This window comes from Pezoporus occidentalis, unplaced genomic scaffold (genome assembly GCF_034315485.1).
Source record: "Pezoporus occidentalis ecotype Australia unplaced genomic scaffold, CSIRO_AGI_Poc_V1 ctg84, whole genome shotgun sequence".
In the NCBI taxonomy this organism is placed as follows: Eukaryota; Metazoa; Chordata; class Aves; order Psittaciformes; family Psittacidae; genus Pezoporus; species Pezoporus occidentalis.
The window spans coordinates 769,014-790,064 of record NW_026916203.1 but is presented as its reverse complement, the minus strand read 5'-3'; the positions used below and the strand labels follow the sequence as shown (position 1 = coordinate 790,064).

Here is a 21,051-nt window from a genome sequence, read left to right as displayed (position 1 = left end):
AAGGACTCCATGCCTCAACGAGCTCTGAAAAGCCACATGGTAATACAGCAGCATAGAAGTGACAACCAGAAATTTTCTGGAAGGGGCTTACATCAGCAGGGAGTCTCTGGCTGTGGCTTACTGGCAGCCTGGCCTTAGCAATGACCAAATAACAATCCTTCTCCTGCAAGTGAAACACAGAGGCAGCTGTGGGGAAAGTGAGGACAGCACTGCATGTCCTGCAGTCCAGCAGCAGGGAAACGGAAAAAAATGCTAGGAGTTGCAAGTGTTCAACTTAGGAGACGGACAGCAGAATCTGCTAAGCAGCAAATGCAGGAGGACTCTCGAGAATAAACACTCATTTCCAAATAATGACTGGCAACTGACCCTCAGCCTGGGAAATACTGTAACTCAGAGCCCTGCAGTGCAGCTCTTGGGATTGTTTTTAAGAGTGGCGTATGAAATTGTAGGGTGGAGGACTTCAGTTTATCCTTGCATGGTGCCCTGTATGCTACGTCCTTACAGAGTGAGCACTCATGCGTCCCAGCTCAGTGCCTTGACTCGTGGCTTGTGTAGAGGCTGTATATTTCTCCTGGTGAAGAACTCAGGTTTTTGTGGCTGAGTTTACCTTGCTGCTGCTCAGCTTACAAATGTATAGCTTATGTAGGCATGTCATTCAGGTAATAGAAAATATATTCTTATATGGGAGAAAAGCAGGAATGAAGCTAGCCAAGCAAGACACACAATGAAACTTGAGAGCACAGTGGCAGAAATACAAGCAAGTCCAGAAGATATTAAAGGTAAACAAAGAGACAGCTCAGAACATCTTTTAAAGTTACTTTATAAAACAACAATAGGTCAAAGAATGTCTTTTGCTCCCTTTCAGAGTAATTTCAATTACAGCATACAACCACAGTAGTGAGAGTTAATTTTGCTTTTGTATAGAGAAATTTATCTTTCCTGCTAAGCTCCTGTGCAATACCATATTGTATCAAATAAAACCTATCAGATACATTGCCAAATAAGAAGAAAATACAATGATAAGGAACGAAAAGGAGAAAAATAGAAATAAAATAATTACATAGTACAGTTATATCTGAAATGAAAAGATGCTAGTTCCAGAACATGTATAAACTTTTACTTACAAGACTTTAGATTCTCTGCATAAGCAAAAATTTGCTTTATGTCTGGACATAAAACTTCAGGCCAGAGTAATTCAGTGAAGACTGATGGAGGGTCAGTGCAAATATGGAGAGCATGCCATGGATTGTAAATACTCATATAAGAATGTAACAATGTACATGCATATAACTAAAATTCCATCAAAGGCAAAATAAAAAAGTACCCGCACTGCATGCTCTTCTATCCCTCTAGAATGGAACAGAGAACAACACAGTCATGAATATAGTCATTATTGGAAAGCATTCGAATACTATGGGATAGGCATAGTACAGAAACAGGAATGGAACAGAATAGTCGAAGCGGCCCAGTTCCAAACTTATCAATAAAATTATAGATACATATTAAAATATATATATGTACATGCACACAAAACTATATAAATTTATCAAAAGAGAGGCAGAGACTGCTGAGCAGTCTGTACAAGCCATGTCTGCGCGAACAGTCACAATAGGCTTTTAAGCTGTCTTTTGCCCTTTGCCAGCATTACTCAGCTGAAACTAAAACCATAGTGTTTAACATACTTGTGTACATGGATCATCACTGAATGAAATTCAGTGTAATGGATATTAAGATATGAAAGATTAATAAATACAGATGGTACAGAGTTTTCCCTAGCTCTGGCTCCTTCACAGCAAGATGCAGCTGGAAAAAGAGTGTTTCAGTGCCCTTGTCATTTTGCATGCTCAGGACATGGACCAAAGCGGGGTGACAACACCAGCACAGCATTTTGTGTTGGGTTAGAGCTGCCCTAAACCACACCAGAGGCCCCTGCCCAGCCATGCTCCATCCACAGCACGTGTGACCAAGAACTGACTAACCCTTAACTTGTACATCAGGAAGATGTTAACTGTCCAAGGTATATTAAAGAGCATGTGTCTGCTCCTACTAAGTAGCACAGAGCTCCTCCCATAGTATCAGCTGCTTTTTTTCTGTCTGACTGAGAAATTGCAGCATCCCAGAGTGTTATGTGGCAATAAGCAAAGCTTATCATGTCTGATTTTTCCATTTGAAACTCTAGTTTCAAGAACAAGTGTTAACATGCACTCATGGCTAATGGCTTGTTGGTTTTCTTCCCTGTTATGCTTCATCTTTTTTCCTGTCCCTGGACCCCATGGGGCACCCAAGAAGAGCTGTCAGCTGCCAGTCAGAGCCATCTGATGTTGGCAGGTCGCGGCTGCACTGCCCTGACAAATCTGCTGTTGCCCTTGTGTCAGTCAGGTGGTCTCGCTCCTGCTCTTTTTCTTGTTTGTGCCCCCAAGAGTTTACGTTTTACTGTTCAAGCATAAATATATTCTTCTGTGACCCACCCTTGGTGTGATTTGTCATTACCAGTTACAGTACCCAGGGAGAAGTGCTTCCTTTTTCTCTCCCCATTTCCTAGACTCACGCTGTTTTCTGGCATCTTTTGTTTTCTTTCTCAAGAGTCTATGCCTGGCTAACAAAAATAGTCTGGTGTTTTGCAACAAATGCTGTGCAGAATCAGAAAAGAATTCAGCTCCTTGAGTTTGGTTCCCAAAAGAAAATTAAGGCACCTGGACTGTAGAGGCTTCTGGCTGTATGAGCTGCTACCGCTGGAGATGAGGGATTAAAAGCAAAGTAGCACAAGAACAGCACCATGCCAGGCTCTGTCCCTCAGTACCAGGAAGATCTTTTGTCAACGGCATCCTTTTCCTTCCATGGAGAAGATGTGGTTTTGGTCAGTCCAGAGCAGCACATCAGGCTTAGGAACTCTGAAAAATATTGTGTGCGCTATGATCAGTGATCTTCTTGGTATCATTTATGTAATACTGGTTGATATACTTAGCATCTTATTTTTTACAGCATTGCCAGTTAGTGCGTTTGCTGGCAGCAGAAACAGTGAAGTCAGTTCATAAAACTTTGGGCCTATTTGTTGTCTGGAACTGCAAATTATGATCTGCTTTATAACACAGAACTGGGTGGAGCCAATCATTGCTTCTGCATATGTACACACAGGGAAAGTCTATCAAAGAGAAAAGAAGACTATACTTCTTATCCCTACATTGGGTGGATCTGCAATGGCTCTTGTAATTGAAATTACTGTATCATAGACCTTAGGCTGTTACTCTGGTAACTCAAAAGCTGAGACAAGCCATTGGACATGATTTAGAGCTGCAGATGGCATGTAATCTATCCCAGAGTCAATATGCTCCAGTAGTCACAGAGCTATATTTACTCACCCGCAGAACTATGCATAGGGGTCTGCTTTGCCATATCAGCCCTCAGGATCATCTGACATGTACTTTTGAGCTACTCCTTCTGAAAGAAAGCTTTTATAAATCTAACAGATTTCAATTAATTGTGCACAATGTCAACAGTTTTTCACCCATGCCCTTATGGGTTAACCATGCAGCCCTGGGGGAAGCTCGAGTCCAACCAGTGTCAAAGCAATAGTGTTGGGCACCACATTACTTGTGATGAGGTAATGTGATTTTAATCCTACCCAAGGAATTATTTCTCTCGTTTCTGGACAAGTCAGAGGAGCTGCAGGTTTTGCAAATGTCCAGTGATCAAATTACCTCACCATATCAAATTACCTGATTTTATCAAATTACCTGATCAAATTACCATACTTAACTAACCAAACAGGGTGTGTGACAAGTACAGGGTAAAGATCTGTGTCTGTTTAAGAGCCAAATACTTTAGCTGTTGCTGATAAATTCCATCTTACACTTCTGCTTGAGGTTAACCAAAATGATTAGGCACATTTAAATCAATTGGCTTAGTCCTGGTAATAAAGGCACCAGTGTGAGAGGATCTTTTCAGATTAAGGCACAGTTTTTACAGATATTAACAACAAAACTCTCAAAATGTTAGCTCCAAATAGCTGTGCTGCACTGTGAGAATTTATAGCTATCATACCTGCAAGAACCAGGGTTATCTAGGAAAAAGCAGATCCCAAGGCATGATTGTGTTACTGACAAATGCTAACTTTACGTGAACAAGCATTAAGTGCCATCATGAATCCGTAAGTACCACTAAACAGTAAATACCCACAGCAAAAACACCAGGGGATTTTACTACTGAGCACACCAAAGAGAGTTTCTTGGATTTGACTAGACTGGGAATAATTGTCTATGAGCATTTTCTCCAAGGTCTCAGGTTCCTGATTTTTGTTGTTTTCCAGACATCACCATCTCTCATTTATGAAAGCAGCACAAACGTATCCAGTACCAGACTCCTCTAGATGGAAAAACCTCCCCATTGACCCCACTTTTCATTTGTAAGACATCAAAGCTGTTTTGTTTGTACCATTAATATGGCCCCCAGTCTCTTCTTCAGCTTGCTATGAGGACCGGATTAAACTTTAGTGGCAAATGGGAGTTTGTCAAGAAACATTTAATGAAGCAAACTGCATGTGTATTGAGACAAATATGACTGTATGCATACTTAGAAAAATACATCTTTGAAGGATTTTCTAAATCCTGCTGCAGCAGTGTCCTTCCTGAGAAGCTATCTTACATGGGAATGACAGTGATTCATGGGATCAAGGATGAGGGGGTCATTAAGAGCAGCCAACATGGCTTTACCAAGGGGAAGTCATGTTTGACCAACCTTATAGCTTTCTATGAGGAAGTAACTAGGTGGATGGATGATGGCAGAGCAGTAGATGTGTTTTTTCTTGATTTCAGTAAGGCATTTGATACTGTCTCCCACAGCATCCTCATAGATAAGCTAAGGAAGTGTGGGCTTGATGATCAGGTAGTGAGGTGGATCAAGAACTGGTTGGAAGGAAGAAGGCAGAGAGTTGTGGTCAATGGGGCAGAATCTAGCTGGAGGTCTGTGACTAGTGGAGTCCCTCAGGGGTCTGTGCTGGGACCAGTGCTGTTTAATATTTTCATCAACGACCTGGATGAGGGAACTGAGTGTACCTTCAGCAAGTTTGCTGATGATACTAAACTGGGAGGAGTGGCTGACACACCAGAGGGCTGTGTTGCCATTCAGCGAGACCTGGACAGGCTGGAGAGTTGGGCAGGGAGAAACTTGATGAAATTCAACAAGGGCAAGTGTAGAGTCTTGCATCTGGGGAAGAAGAACCCCATGTACCAGTACAGGGTGGGGGCTGACCTGCTGGACAGTAGTGAAGGGGAAAGGGACCTGGGGGTCCTGGTGGACAGGAGGATGACCATGAGCCAGCAATGTGCCCTTGTGGCCAAGAAGGCCAATGGCATCCTAGGGTGCATTAGAAAGGGTGTGGTTAGTAGGTCAAGAGAGGTTCTCCTCCCCCTCTATTCTGCCTTGGTGAGAGCACATCTGGATTATTGCATCCAGTTCTGGGCCCCTCAGTTCAAGAAGGACAGGGAATTGCCACAAAGATGATTAAGGGAGTGGAACATCTCCATTATGAGGAGAAGCTGAGGGAGCTGGGACTCTAGCTTGGAGGAGACTGAGGGGTGATCTCATCAATGTTTACAAATATGTAAAGGGTGAGTGTCAGGGTGATGAAGCTAGGGTTTTTTCAGTGATGTCCAGTGATAGGACAAGGGGCAATGGGTGTAAACTGGAGCATAGGAGGTTCCATGTGAACATCAGGAAAAATTTCTTTACTGTGACAGTGACAGAGCACTGGAACAGGTTGCCCAGGGGGGTTGTGGAGTCTCCTACGTTGGAGATATTCAAGGCCCGCCTGGACAAGTTCCTGTGTGATGTACTCTAGTTTACCCTGCTCTTGCAGGAGAGTTGGACTAGATGATCTTTTGAGGTCCCTTCCAACCCTTAGGATTCTGTGATTCTGTGACCCTGCAAAGGGTCCTAGGCTAGTTGCCACCACCAACCTACTGCCCCCATTGTGGTGGCAGGTTCCTTGTTTGCTCTGCTCAAATCTTCACCATCTTGGCTGCAGGAAAAAAGAGACTAAAACTAGAGACTTTTTACTGGAGGAATTTAGAAACAAGAACAGTTAAATGACTTAGCTGCTGACAGATACCCCCAGCTGCGTCTGTAAACTATTATGCACAAGAACCACTTCCTTGTTCACACCACATCTTCATGAGGAGTCATGCTAATCCCTCTGATTAAATATCAGAAATTTAATGTTCCACAAAGGAAATTATTTTGTGCTTTGGCTGATCATTTGGTTGGTTGTTGTTGTTTGGGAGAGTTGTTTGTTTGTTTGGGTTGGTTTGGTCTGATTTTTTTATCAGAATACACAGTGTTGAGATGCCTATGCTTGTGAGATTATCTCTGAAGTGATTAAGTGCTCAGGGGGAAGGAAAGATGGAGGGCGGACCCTAATTCCTAAAACTAAGATACATAGGATGGTCTTTCAGATGCCAAGGATGGCTGACCCAGCTTGCAAGGGAGTGGCAGAAGCAGAGACTGTCTCACCTGTATCTGTCTCACCTGGGGGAAGTAGTTTTTTTTTGTCCCAAGGAGCTATACCATCATGCCCTTGCAGCTAAGAGGCACCAAGCAGAGTCTGTCTGGCTTCTCCAGACACACAGAAACACCGTAAGCTGGTTTTAACCTGGTTTTAACCTGAAGAAATGTGATACATTAAGGGCTTGTGTCTCCCTTACCATTGGTTTGAAGAGACCTGGTGGCTCTTGGCTCTGAGGCTGGATGAGGACCAGATCATAAACACGGAATTTTATGCTTCTGTTAATTCAACAGTATATGCTGCATGGTTTGAAAATGTGCTGCTGCTTCTGAGACAAACAGACAAATGGTGCTATCGATTTGACTATAAAAAACACAAAGTATTATAAGCCTGTTACAGAAGCTCATTGATCTCAGAGCAAGGGTGGCTGGACTCTTAATAAAATGAAAAATGTCACCTATCTATTAGACTTTCTCATGTTAGCTCTGTGTCCTGTACACCTGACTCCTTTTCCCGCTTAATGTGCAAGAAATCCTGTATTGTCAACACTGTTTTCTTGTACTAGCAAAGATGTTAACCACTAAATAGAAGTGGTTATGTGGTTATGGACTGCTTTATGTACACCTTTACTTCAGACTAAGCCTGTTTGTGTAGTTACCTTTATGATACTCTGCAGATAAACCAGAGAGAAATTTGAATCAGAAAATACAGAAAGTTTGGTAATTTCAGTGTATTGTATTTGGGACCAAGGTACCTGCTTGTTTGCTTGCATGGAAATGCTAATAAGCTGTGAGAATATGCTTTGATGGCAGTAAGCCTAGAAGTTTAATAAGTGGCTTGCATGGTTGATCTGATGCTAAATAAACTAGTAAATCTAGAAATGCTTACATCTATTATTTGCTGACAGCTAATGCTCAGCATAGATTAAGGAACAATAGTCATCATTAGAGGGAGATGTAAAGATGGATTGTTACCTGTTTATATAGCAGTCTTGAATAAATTCCAGATTGGCATAGCCTTTCTCCTTCTTTTTCCCCTCAAAAAATTTAGCAGTTTGGATAATAAGCTAAATCTGTTGTTAGTGGTGGAATACAGAACAAGGGGGCTGTACAACCAGTAAGGCTGCCCCTGCTCCTGGGGAAGGTTTGCTTGAAGGTTTGCTTAAAGGTTTGCTGGTTTGTGGGGACATCCTTCATACTCCGATGAACAGGGATGCTGCTATTTCTTTCCTTCTTCCTCCAAATTGTGGAGCCCAAAATTCTGTTAGGCATACAGACAAGGAGGGGTTGCATTGTATACCCAGATAACAAAGTACTCATGTTTGCAGCTGCTCTGACACACCCCTTTAAGTAATGCCCTGCACCTCGTGAGCCTTGGAGTTTGAATTAGTAACACCCTAGCTGTAATGCTGCCTTGACTGGAACCCAAATTAAAAGCAACACTGAAATTGACCTGATTCCCTAAGAAAGTCAGGGAATCTTACTTAGGATGGTAATTTACTCTCCAGGGTCATAACTTGCCTCAGATCTGGGTGTTTGCCAGCAGGGATTTCAGCAGGCTCAGGTACAGAGCTCAGGAAATGCCTTCTGCCAGGCGCTCAAGGCACAGCCAAACTGGTCCACACAAGGCCTGAGCAAGGTCAGTTTCTGATTACACTTTGGGCAGTGACTGACCTAATAGCTCCATCTGTGTTGCCTGTATCAAAGAAACATTTTTGAGGATTGTCAGGTAGTCATACTGACTTGACTATCACTGAGAGAGCAATTTTTAAAAAATCACATTGGAAGAGACAGTTCCAGGTAATGTGTTGGGATTTGGGTCACCTTAACCCAGCTGTGATAACTCTTCTTGTATGGGTCAGCTGTGAAATATGCACAGGTATCTCTTGTCATGTGCTGTTATGATCTGTGCCTGTTTTCTCCCTGCTAATGGCACAATCCTGAGGAAGGTTAACCCCACAATAATCAGTCCTTATCTGTGCTGTAAAACTGAGCCACCAACACAACTCAGTGAGGACTGAAGAAGGCACAAAGTTTAAACTGTTGTTTAGGACTTCAGGGTATATTCTTTCCTAGACAACATTTAATATTTGGCAGAGATTTATTATTATCTCTGCCATCTTAATATTCTCTTTCACCAAGAAATGGGTTTAAACATCACTATTTTTTTCTAATTATTCTAATTAATGTCCTTAGTAATTTTCTGAAGATCAAAAGTGGCCTCTATACCTATTCCCACCCCACTTTGCAAAGAGTGACATGACACACGCCCTACAAGAGCGTGCTGTATCTCAGAGGTCACAGCTCCTTTCCTCAGTGACAGAAGGCTGCAACTCTTTGCTCTGAAGTCAAATGCTACAGAACTCTCCTGCCCTTACACAGGCTTAGTACAACAAACATGGAAAGGTTCTACATAAGATACAAGCATTTTCTCTTGTTTCTGCAGGTGCTAATACATGTCCAAATACATGTTGCAGCATGATTTATAACCTTAATGTACATCTGTAATTGCAAGGTGCTACATGCTCATGTGGTTTGGATTAACTTAGTTTTGATGGTTTAATAAACCATTTCTTAAACATGCTAAAAGTTAGGTTATACTAAGAAAAAGATGGTAAAGTTCTTTCACAGCAATCATGGGGTCATAACAAAAACGTATGTATTTTTAGAATTTAAGCTTTGATAAAATCCTGTACATGCAGTTTTAAGATACTTCAATTCAGCAGATATCAGAGTTGTGTACCTTTCTCATCAAGTTTCTAAGGAATGATAGATTTCTTGGCTTTCAATACAGTTTTGGAGGCAAACTGATAGCATTAGAGATCATCATAGAGCTGAAGATGAACCACATAATCAGAAATAACTCCCCAAAGAGCAACTGAATGCTACATTTGCCTGCACAAGTACTGAAAAAGCTACACCACGAGTCTGTTTGAATCCATGTTTTAATTTATTCTGCAACTGCATTCAAAATATAAATACAATCTCTTAAGTGCTGAACAGTCAGTTAAAACCATTGTTAAGATACACTTTAATGTTCTGAACAAAGACACAACTTCACTGGTTTCACTAGAATTATGGCTACTTTTACAGCAGTGAACCTCCTATGTTGAATCACCAGCTCACATCATCAAAACAGTTCTGGTTATTTATGATTATTGTAGCAATTACCACTCTTATCATATTTTATAAATTCATCAAATTTCACATTTATACGTTAAGCAAATTTGAGATCAGGATTTGTGGCATTCCCAGAGCATCTATCTGAAGCACTGGTCCACCTCCCAGACCCAGCACACCAGACTGCCCCAAACTGAGCTTAGTCCAGTCTCTACAGATGTCAAGTAAGGAGCACAACTAAAAGCAAGGTTTAATGCTGGAAGTGTTAGACAAGGAACAGAACCCAAACATGAAAACTGCCTCATCTTTAGCCATCTTTCCCATCCAACTCAATGTACCCAGTTAAAGTGGCAAAGATTAGAAAATCATATTCCCTAAATCCCTCAAAAGTGATTTTTTTGTTGGGGTTTTTGTTTTTTTTTTTTTTTCTTTTCCCCAAAAATACTAGCCATATAAAAATAATTTTCATGTGTCTATATACATGCCATTTCCCTAGCAAAAACTGGTCTCTGCTATTCTTGAGCACCTCGTTCAGAAGTCGCTTTCAGATAGCTATACTTCAGTTTAACTAGAACACTCTTAAATTCTAGTACTGGTGAACCTCACAATCTTGCAGAAATTCTGCTGCTGTGAGGATGACAGAAATCTATACTAGGTGATTTACTTTATCTCCCACTGTCTCCTAATATGCAAAACATAGGCTCATGTGCTTTGTCCTTTCAACCGCTTTCCTGTTTTTACTGTCTTGGGCTCCATCTAGATTGTCCACTAACTCAGAAGGATAACAATGACATAGTGGGAACAGAGGTTCTGATGGGTAAGTACTTGATTTTGTGGCTTTCTTGGTTCTGACTGTGCTCTAGTTAAAGAACAGCTCTGCTTCAAGAACTAACAACACTCCTCTCAATCCTCAGACATATAAAAATAAATTTTGGTTTCAAATAAATACAACACACTGAAACTGGACATCTTTCTTGTTCTGTATTACTCTATAGCTCAACTGTTTGGAATGACTGTAGGGTATCAATTATGCACTGATTCAATAACATAATTAGCTTACATTGTCAATCACGGCACTCTTAAATCAGAAAAAAATTTCTAAGTGTGAGATTCCCAAAATAAATCCTTAAAATCTTTAGCACCTTTCATGATTTCTCCTCAGCTGAAAACTACAGAATTGTACAATGCTCTTTCACTGATTAAAAAAATAATAATCTGCCTCAGTTCTCTGTCTCCAGCAGTCTCTACTCTGTTACTCACTTGAAAGTTTAGAGTCACTGGCAGCAGCAAGACTATGTCTGTTAAAATATACAAAGCCAGTTCAATCGGTGTTTAAGGAATAAATTACTATAATGCAAATTAGAAGGCCTACTTTGCTTTCAGAAACTTTCCTCTCATTCACAAAATTTTTCAATTTCTAGGTCTGCTATGAAAAACAACCCCATAAAAGGAAATCTGCATGGAGAAAATTTTATTAAAAATATCTAAACAGACACTAGCAATTTTCTTCCATTTAAACGTAAGTTCTTTCTTCAGCTGTTCTGTGCTTCATTAGCCTATCTTCAATGAAAGCATAAAATGCCATTTCACTGAACCCTAAGTAAGGTTAGATAGCCTATAAATGTTAGAGCCCTTAGAATGCATGTTTGGAACAGGGACCTCCTAATCTTTTCTGCAGTGCCTAGTGTTGTACAAGCATCATCCTAAAAGTGTCCTGTGCTCTTTCAACCCATTTCTCCAGCACTGAAGGGCCTCTGTGTAGACTTAAACTGGGCATTTTACAGAGCAATGGAATATTTCTTCTATATATACATCTGTATCACAACCCTTCAATTAGTTAGTCCCAGCAGTTTAAAAAAAAAAACAAACATGAATATGTATATTCACTATACACATAGTCTTTATAACTGGAAAAAATAAATAGGGTACACTTCAAACAGTTTCCTCTATAATCATATCAGCATTCATCCCACATAGCACTACTGCTAAGGTTTTCGTACTTGTCTCTCTAACAGTACTAGAAAGGAGTGGACACTAGCATTTAGGAAAATGAGTATCTGCTGACACTGATTCCTTAGTGTCCTTGGTAGCCCTTGTGAATTTCCAGTACTATGGGGGGGAAACACGAAAGGCAGAAAAGATGGAAAGAGTAACTAAGGAGTTTAAAGGCAACTGCAGAATACATGTGCTTTCTACAACCATGAGCATGCTTGAGCAGTAAGAAAAGTCCTCACTGTTCAGAGTTCAGTGTCCAGCTACAGTGGCCAGTGTCAACAGGTACAATATTGCAGGGAAACAATTTTAATCTGAGCACTTTTTTCGTGAGAGTTTATTACCAGCCCTTGGAATGTACATGTACAACTGGCCACAATATACTGGGACTCCAAGGTACTTCCCCTAATTACTATGTTAAACCTGCTTCTACTAGGACTGGTAAAGCATAGGGATAATTACAATCTCATCTGAGCAAATGATACATACCAACATTAAAGCTTAATGTCAGGTTTTAAAGACAATTTGGGTTCCTAGTAGCATAGACAGTAAATAGTCTTTTGAAAGCCCCTGATATGTACCTGTCAGCATCACTGGGCGGCTAAATATCCTTAAATATTACACCCTTCATCTCCAGAAGATCTGAGCAATTCTCAGCTTGAGCTTTGGCCTTCAGTGCTTATGTTTTCAGATGATGATTTCAGTTATTGCAAAGATCAATCTCAGGGCATTACCACAGAACGCTCCAGTGCAGTGCACCAGCATGCTAGCTGTCTGGGCTATTGTGGCTACACCAGCACCTATACCTGAAGCAAGTTAGTCATCCTTTCTGTTGCTTTAGTAATTCCAGGATTTTCAGTTAAGGAAGAAAAAAAACAAAACAAAACACAAAACAAAAAACAAACAAACAAACCCACAAAAAACCTAAAACTCAACAAAACCACAAAAACCCATAGAACACAACTGCATGAAAATGTAAGTGAAAAACGCTTTAGAAGTGCTGAATCTCTAATCACTGTAGAGATTAATCGAAGACTTGCTATTTTGACAACTGTGTGATTAGAAGTCCGCTAAGACCTATGGAAATATATCAGATGACTTACATGAGCTTTGGATCAGCTGTAGGGGCATTTCTTTATCTATGCACTGAGACTGTTATATACAATAGTTAAATAAGTTACAGTTACAATACTGAAGAAATGCCAATAATGAATACTTATTTTTGCTAACAAGAGCAAATAGCTTTCTTACAAATAGTATCATTTAATAACTTAACTATGTAATATCCCTATGATCAACTGAATTTGTAAAACAAATTACAGATGCACCTGTACAAACTAAATAAAAACTTTAAGTAAATATAAAAATATATAATTACAAAATCACATCTTCAATGAGATGCTGCCTGTACAGCAACCTGCGCCAGCAAAATCCTAAGCACTCCACTCTCAGTACTATTGAAGAGAGCTGAGTTCATGCTGCATTTTTCAAGCCCTCCCTCCCCCCATCTTTGTGTTTTCTACCTAAAAAGCCAGAGGTTTACAGATTCAGACTACTCCTCACACAGCTGCATAGTGCTGAGTAGGAAACGGAATCTTACACCATGAATTAGGAACGTATGCTAAGTATCGCATTAAAAAGTACTTCATAAACTTGTTTGGATGCCTCAGTATAAAGGTTCAGGTATCATTCAGGGACAGTGCCACTTCTTCACTCAGTAGCTAACCTATGCTAAGCTAAACAATAGCATTTGATTGCAAGAAATGCATGAGCTCTTAAGTCACTGTTTGTCTATGTTTTAAGTGCCTTTTTGAGGTCAGAGTAGAAACTGGCCAGGGTACTAGACATGGCAGTGTCCACTGCAGATTGTGGTAGCATCCCTCGCAGTTCAGTCTGAATATAGCCTGTCAAAAGACTGTGGCTAGGATAGTCCTTAACAGGGACACAGAACCAACCACAAGGGTGATTGAATCCACGGACAAAGTTAGGCCTCACCTCTCCACAGTCTAGGCTTATACCTATCAATGAAAAGAAACAAAGGAAAATTAATTTGAGGTAGAGGTAAAAAAAAAGGTATGGTAAATTTAAAATTTACAAGTTTCTGTTTGGAAAATTTAGAAGTGACAGACTTCAAGTTTCTGCATATTCTCGTGCACAGAAGTTGCTTTTCATTCTACCTCCACAACAGACAAGGAGAGGTCGACAGCAAAAATTCTGACATTATATAGACATTCATCTCATTTACTGGCAAGTTAAGCATGCTGCTACTCCACCCAGTTTGCTGCAAGAGCTGAGCCAGAGCATTTAACTTGCCTCTACCACTCCTGTCCCATAGTTGGCATATGTGAAACTTGGCACAAAGGATGGCTCATGGGTAAGCCACCAACTTGTATACTACTTTAAATCTATAAAAGGTTAAAAAACCTTTGAAACACTTGCTGGAGGCCTTCTTACACCATTTTGAATGCCTACTGCAAAACTAAACTTGATCTGAATCAAATCTTCAGCGAAGCAGCTGTTTCACAATAAGAATTAAGCAGAGACGTGCCTTACCACATGTTAGAATCCCATCTTCATAGCTTGTAGTATAAGAGAAATCAACAAACTCCCTTGGTGCTATGATGTTCCAGAGCTGGCCAGCAGTGGTGTAGCGCATCACACAGCAGTTCTTGTTGAGTGACAGAATACAAAGTGTCAGAAAACAAAAATAATTTAGTGTAATGAATACAGAGAAATTTATGCTTGTAGGCAGCTAGCGTTTTCCACAAAGGTCATGGCTTCTACACTGTGCAAACAGCTTCAGTGAGGTCTGAATGGTTTTGTGTGCAGGGACAGAGAATATCTGGCACCTTTAAATCATAGAATCATAGAACTGTTTGGGCTAGAAAGGACCTTAAGATCATCTAGTTCTGACCCCCCTGTCATGGGTAGCGACACCTCACACCAGACCATGGAACCCAAGGCTCTGTCCAACCTGAACAAGGACAGGGCATTTACCACTTCTCTGGGCAACTTGTTCCAGTGCCTCACCATTCTCGCAGTAAAGAACTTCTTCCTTGTATCTTATAATATATCCTTATGTCTTCCTTGTATCTTATACCTGAACATCCCGTTTCAGTTTAAACCCATTATCCTATCGCCACAGTCCCTGACGAAGAGTCCCTCCCCAGCATCCCTGTAGGCCCCCTTCAGATACTGGAAGGCTGCTACGAAGTCTCCACGCAGCCTTCTCTTCTCCAGGCTCAACAGCCCCAGTTTTCTCAGCCTGTCTTCATATGGGAGGTGCTCCAGCCACCTTATCAACCTCATGGCCCCTCTTCTGGACTTGTTGAAACAGCTCCATGTCCTTCTTATGTTGGGCACACCACAACTGCACGTAGTACTCAAGTGGGATCTCATGAGAGCAGAGTAGAGGGGCAGGATCATCTCCTCTGACTGGTTGGTCACACTCCTTTTGATGCAGCCCAGGATATGGTTGGTTTCTGGGCTGCGAGTGCACACTGAAGCCAGCCCCTGTTCAGTTTCTCACTGATGAACAAACACCCCCAAGTCCTCGTCCACAGGGCTTCTCTGAATCACTTCTCCACCCAACCTGTAGCTGTGCCTGTGACTGCCTCAACCTAGGTGTAGGACCTTGCACTTGGCCTTGTTGAACTTCATGAGGTTGGCACCAGTCACGCCTCAAGCGTGTCAAGGTCCCTCTAGATCTATCCCTTCCCTCCAGCCTATCAACTGCACCATACAGCTCAGTGTCATTGGCAAACTTGCTGAGGGGAACCACACCAATTAAAACTAGAGAACTGTGTCATGCCTAGGAATGTAAAGCCATGAGCACTTATGTGTCTTACTTAAGAAGTCCAAAAGAATAAATAATAAAGAAGTCCATTAATAAATTGTAAGAGGTCAGCCTCTGTAGTAACATGCTCTCCAAAAGTACTTGTAATCCACCAAGAGAAAATAAACCAGAACACAAGCAATTCTTCAAAAATGTTTTTTTAAAAAAAAAAACAGAGTTTGCACCAATTTTAGGGAACAATTAGCAAAAATACACTGCTGTAAAAATCTGTTAAAGCCAGATGTCCACAGGGTTTTGAAGGCGTACTGAATGTCTACAGGAACCACAGCAAGGCTTCCAACTCTTCTGCAATCAGCTTCAAATCTACCTTTCTTTAGTAAGTCCTGCCATTCAGTATAAACTATTTTGACTCCCATCACTGGCCCCGCCACACAGTGAAGTCAGTCTTTCAGGAGGAGGGAGAGCGCACAGTTTCTGTATGTGCAGATTATTAATACCCACAATTTTGTCTGTTGTATATCAGAAGAAAGCAAGCTATATTAAAAGGCACTGGCACATCAAATACCATACCATAACTCTCTGTATGTGAATTTTATCAGAGGTTACCAGAACTCCCAGGTCCAAGAGACTTGTGACTGACAAAGTTTTACTCCTTTTTTGATGGATAGAACTGAACTTTAAGCTGATGGATAGGACTGTGCAGCCAGAAACCCTCATCTGAGGTGACGCACTGCATGTATGTGCAATACCGCATGTGCATGCAGAAATATGTTGGTATTTGTTGGAATCATTGTTCTGCTGTAGTTAAATCCACATATGCATCTATACACATTTCCCTTAAGAATCTAAATCAATTCCTCACCTCGTCAAATGTTTCCATGATGTCCATTGTCGTCATTAAGCTGTCCCAGTCTAGCCTATAAGGTCCAGGGCGAATGTGATCCACTATTCTGTTAGGAACATCTTCCACCACTCCTTGAGATTTGTAGCTAAAGAAACATATGTTTACATTTAAAAGTAAAAATTCTTTATAAATATTTCATTACCTTGCAACAGTGCATTTACTATAATACCCGGAATTATGGTCAGTGAACAATTGTACCAGAAAAACTACAAAAAAAGACGTATGGGTGCATCTGTCCTTCTCGGCAATAAATATTTGCAGAAACTTTGTCCTCTGCTGCAATCAACATTTTGTAAATGACAAACTCCTACCTCAGATAAAAATTATCATGTTTATTCCTCTAACTTGTCATTTTGCCCTTGTTGCTGGGCAAGAAAAGGAGTTCACAAGGGACAAGTAAAGATATGAGGAAAAAGAAAGGATAGCAGGAATACACTGGGAAAAGGATTTTTCATAAAGTAGAAGTAACAATAGTATAATGAAGCTAATGGGAAACTATGTTATGCTTTGGTGGCATATAAGAGTACCAAATATACCAAAATAATTTTGTATAAAACATTATCGTACATTCATTTGTTATTAGATAGTTTTTAGTGGACATCAGAGATATTGTTTACTTGAGTTATACTGGACCCAGTTCCTGAATGGGAAGAATCCACCAGGATCAGTATTTTAAAAATACTCATTCATTAAATTGTTCTTAGGAGGCAACTATTCAAGCAACAGATTCCTCTATTCACTAGTTCATCCATATTCACTCATAATTACCTGGTTTGAGCCAATCTCAGCTGTATAGTCAGAACAGGAGGACCACAGGAGCATGCCAGTGGCTTCACTGTGTCCTTCAAAACTTGAAACTGTCCTTACAGATACTGTGTATATATACAACCCTGGTGTCTTCATCTACATACAGCAGCCACTGCCCTCTTGGCAGTGGTTCCAGTTACAAAACCCATTGATGCCAGCGTGCCTGTGACCCTACAGAGTCAGCAGACTCTTAGTGTCTGGGATCATCAGCTCTTGCAGACTTAATAAGATTTATATTCTACAAGGCGTATGTGCCTTTGAGATACTTTCAAACACTACCTCTTCACGCAGCTTTTAATCCCTTCACAGTACTTTTCTAGTAAATATTTCTCTACCTAGACCTACAGAACCCAGTGACAGACTCTCACACAGGAAGGACCTTTATGTCATACATTTTTCTGACAACTATACACTTGATATTTTACTCTACTGCAGAGTCACTGTAACAGTCTTAAGTACTGACTGGGCTTTCACCAAATAACACTTGGATCTATTGAACCTGGACTTGACTCTTTGGCTTGTAGACCATCTTTCTAAAAGGTCTGGGCGTATGTTGTTGCCTACTCCAGCCAATATGAATTTTGTGGTGTGTTCCAGTTTTCATTGTTCAATGTTCTAGACAGCATGCAATGCTAAAGTGCCAAAGTACAACACTAAAGAAATGATACAGGCACACTAGACGATCCACTTAGTTTCTCCTCTGGAGTACCTGTGTAGCTGAGGGCTTCCTTCATTTATGAATCTACAAAGCACATCTGTGGAACCTTAAAAATGGATTTGCTCTGCAGGCAAACTTACAGGTATCCACTGAATTCCTCTGATGGTTTACGCCACACAGTTGCATCTTTCTGAAATAAAATGGAAGATAGGATTTTTACTGTCACTTATATACAACTACAAAGTGTCCAGAAAATGTGCCAATTTTTTTGAAGAAAAACAAATAACTTTACCATTAAGTATGGTTAACACCAAAGCGCTCACTGATGTGGGCACTTTTGTACACTTTTCTTAAGAATAGAAGATGTTTCATACATCTTTTACTAGTAATATTCCATTTTTTTTTCAAAAAAAAAAATCAGTCAATTGCGTTTCTTAGTGTCAAATACTAGAAGTCTGTGGAGAAATAGGGCTTGGCAGGCCAAGCCAGCTTACTGTGAAAACATACAGAATAACGGAACCACATTATTCTGTAATGCCTTTCAATTGAAAAGCAACTGGAAAACCATTACACTACTCAGACAGGAAGATAAGACAACTTCTGCTCGCACTCCTGTTACACATGACCAAGCAGAAGTGTGCAGGAGGTGCTGACCATGGCAGAAAAGAAAGCTTAAGTTACCCTTCTCTCCTAGGTGCCTGACTAGATGTGTCATGCAGGCAGTAGTCTACTAATTTGAAAATTATCCAGAGAAAATAAAGAAACCAATATCTTCTGAGTTTTACCTCTGAGATGGAGCCTCTTTACAAAATCTCTCAATTTTAGTATTAAACAGAGTACCATATGGCAGCTTTTTATTTGGAATCATGATTACATAAGCACTAAGCACCAACTGTCCTAAAGAATAGCACCATAAGTACTGCATCCAGAATGGTTTAAGATATTTTGGGGCAAAACACATGTCCCTGGCAGGTAGCTAAAGCTGTGCGTTTCTTTTACAGGGCACAATATGGAAGGAAACAAAGGCGAGAGGAGAGAGAATGGATGATCCCAAACACTGAGATTCAGATAACTTCCTAAAGGAAAAGTATAGCTACAAGACACCATTTAGCAGAGCAGAGGTGGTACAGGTGTTCTGTAAGATGGCCTGGGTTGCTTACTTTGTTCTTCCCTTTTGAGACACTGAATTTGTTAGTTTCACAAACAGTCAACTTACATTTGGAACAACTGAGCATCTCTTATCAATATCTGCTCACAAAATAAATAAAAAGAAAAAATAAATAGAAGACCCATTCAAAGCACTGTAACAAAAGGGCAAAGACAGAAATTTACCACACTAGTACTACCACGCTACTACACTGAGACACCAAAATACACTTGTACCTCCTATGCAGGACAGGGTTAAAATGTATTCAACCAGCCGAGAAATGATGTACCAGCAAAGTCTTTTCAGCTTGATGAAGCAGGGCTCAGAGAAACCAAGCAGCTCCAAAGAAGGGTATGCAAACTGCTTGGAAAAAGCAGAAACTGCATTCCCTTTCATGGAAAGAAACATGTGGGGCTCTGAAGGCAATGGAAACATGAAAGCAATACAAGAGAAAGAATTCAGAATGATCTCACATTTTAAGAGGAAGACGTTTGGAAGCTGAGGCATGATAGGTTCAAGCATTATAGATAAAAGTAATTAAAAAGGCTGGCAGAGTCTATAGGCTGTGGCTGCTCTGTGGAAAGTACATGTGAGCAACCTGCAACACTGCTAGTGCTAAAAGAAAAGCCTATAGTCCTACACAGGTAGGATTTTTCCGTGAGATACTTCCCTGAAAATGGGTAGAAGGACTGATAGGTTATGTCTGTAGAATGTAGAATCACATCCTATCACCTACAGATGTATTATCCTGAAGGGTGGTTCCATAGGGCCTCTCATAAGAAACTCCTACAAGAATTTGCCAGGCGTTTCACACCCATGTTATCCAGCACAACAACTTCTCTTCCCTCTACAAGTGACCTGCAGCTTCCTTAAAAGAACAAATTGGTCCGCATGGACAAAGCCACCCTTCACTCACGGTTTTCTTGGTGACCCTCCACTCATTGTCTCTGATGCTGTGGTACTGAACCAGGGTGTTCCGCAGCCTGGTGGCCAGGGGTGCCGAGTTCGGCAGGAGATCCATTTGCTTTCCTCCTACGTAAAGACACCCATTACACAGACAGAAGCACCAGAACCAGACACCACACTAGGGACGTCAAAGACAGCATGATGCATTTAAATCATAGAATTGCAGAACAGTTTGGGTTAGAAAGGCCCTTTAGATCATCTAGTTCCGACCCCCCTGTCATGGGCAGCAACACCACACACCAGACCATGGAACCCAAGGCTCTGTCCAACCTGAACAAGGACAGGGCATTTACCACATCTCTGGGCAACCTGTTCCCGTGCCTCACCACTCTCACAGTAAAGAACTTCTTCCTTGTATCTTATAATATACCCTTATGTCTTCCTTATATCTCATACCTGAACTTTCCCTGCTTCAGTTGAAACCCATTAACCCTTGTCCTATCACTACAGTTCCTGACGAAGTGTCCCTCCCCAGCATCCCTGCAGGCCCCCTTCAGATACTGGAAGGCTGCTACGAAGTCTCCACGCAGCCTTCTCTTCTCAAGGCTGAACAGCCCCAACTTTCTCAGTCTGTCTGAGAAAGGGAGTGAGGTACTCCAGCCCCCTTTTCAACCAAGTGGCCCTAAACCCGCGCACTCTGAACAGGGAAAGCACAACCACCACCTGCCCTGCCCGTTCCGCGCATACACCCCCTCAGGGATGACGTCAGGATCCCTCGGGGAGGCGGGGCGGAGGGGGCGCAGCCCGCAAGACAAAGGCCGCCCCCACGGCCGTTAGGAGTCCATGACAGGCGCAAAACACTCACCCCTCCTCCCGGCCCCGGCCCCGGCTCCGGCCAAGGCTCCCACCTTTGTACGCGACCCTTCGCCTCCTTCAATCCTACGGCTGCCGGAACCGCCGGCCGTCCCGACAGCACAACAGCCGACGCCGGAAGCCAATGAGAGTGCATCCGCCTTCCGGCCGCAGCCAATGGTCGCGCGACCCGCCGCGGAAGGAGATGGGTGGAGAAGGTAGAGGCTCGCTGTATTCTCGTATCATGCGACCTCTCGGCATGTCAACGGCATGTCGTCACGAGCCGGAGGAAGACCGGCGCCCCTCTATTGGCTGCAGAAGAGGAGCTCGACGCCGTGATTGGGTGGGTGAAGTGGAGTGATGGGAGGGGC

The 21,051-nt window shown here is 41.6% G+C and overlaps 2 protein-coding genes across 2 annotated transcripts in view; one reads left to right on the top strand and one right to left on the bottom strand.

The window, feature by feature from the left end:
• LOC134156298 (ribonuclease H-like) overlaps positions 1-21,051 on the top strand; it is a 384,552-nt gene that overhangs the window by 266,505 nt on the left and 96,996 nt on the right. The gene's annotated exons all lie outside the window — the stretch shown is intronic.
• Positions 9,426-20,060, bottom strand: STARD4 (StAR related lipid transfer domain containing 4). Its single transcript, XM_062604260.1, has 5 exons — positions 19,839-20,060; positions 17,916-17,965; positions 16,269-16,395; positions 14,164-14,278; positions 9,426-13,628 (listed from the first exon to the last, which is right to left on the bottom strand). The coding sequence occupies exons 1-5, from the start codon at positions 19,941-19,943 to the stop codon at positions 13,402-13,404; spliced, it is 624 nt and encodes a 207-aa protein (XP_062460244.1). The 5' UTR covers positions 19,944-20,060; the 3' UTR covers positions 9,426-13,401.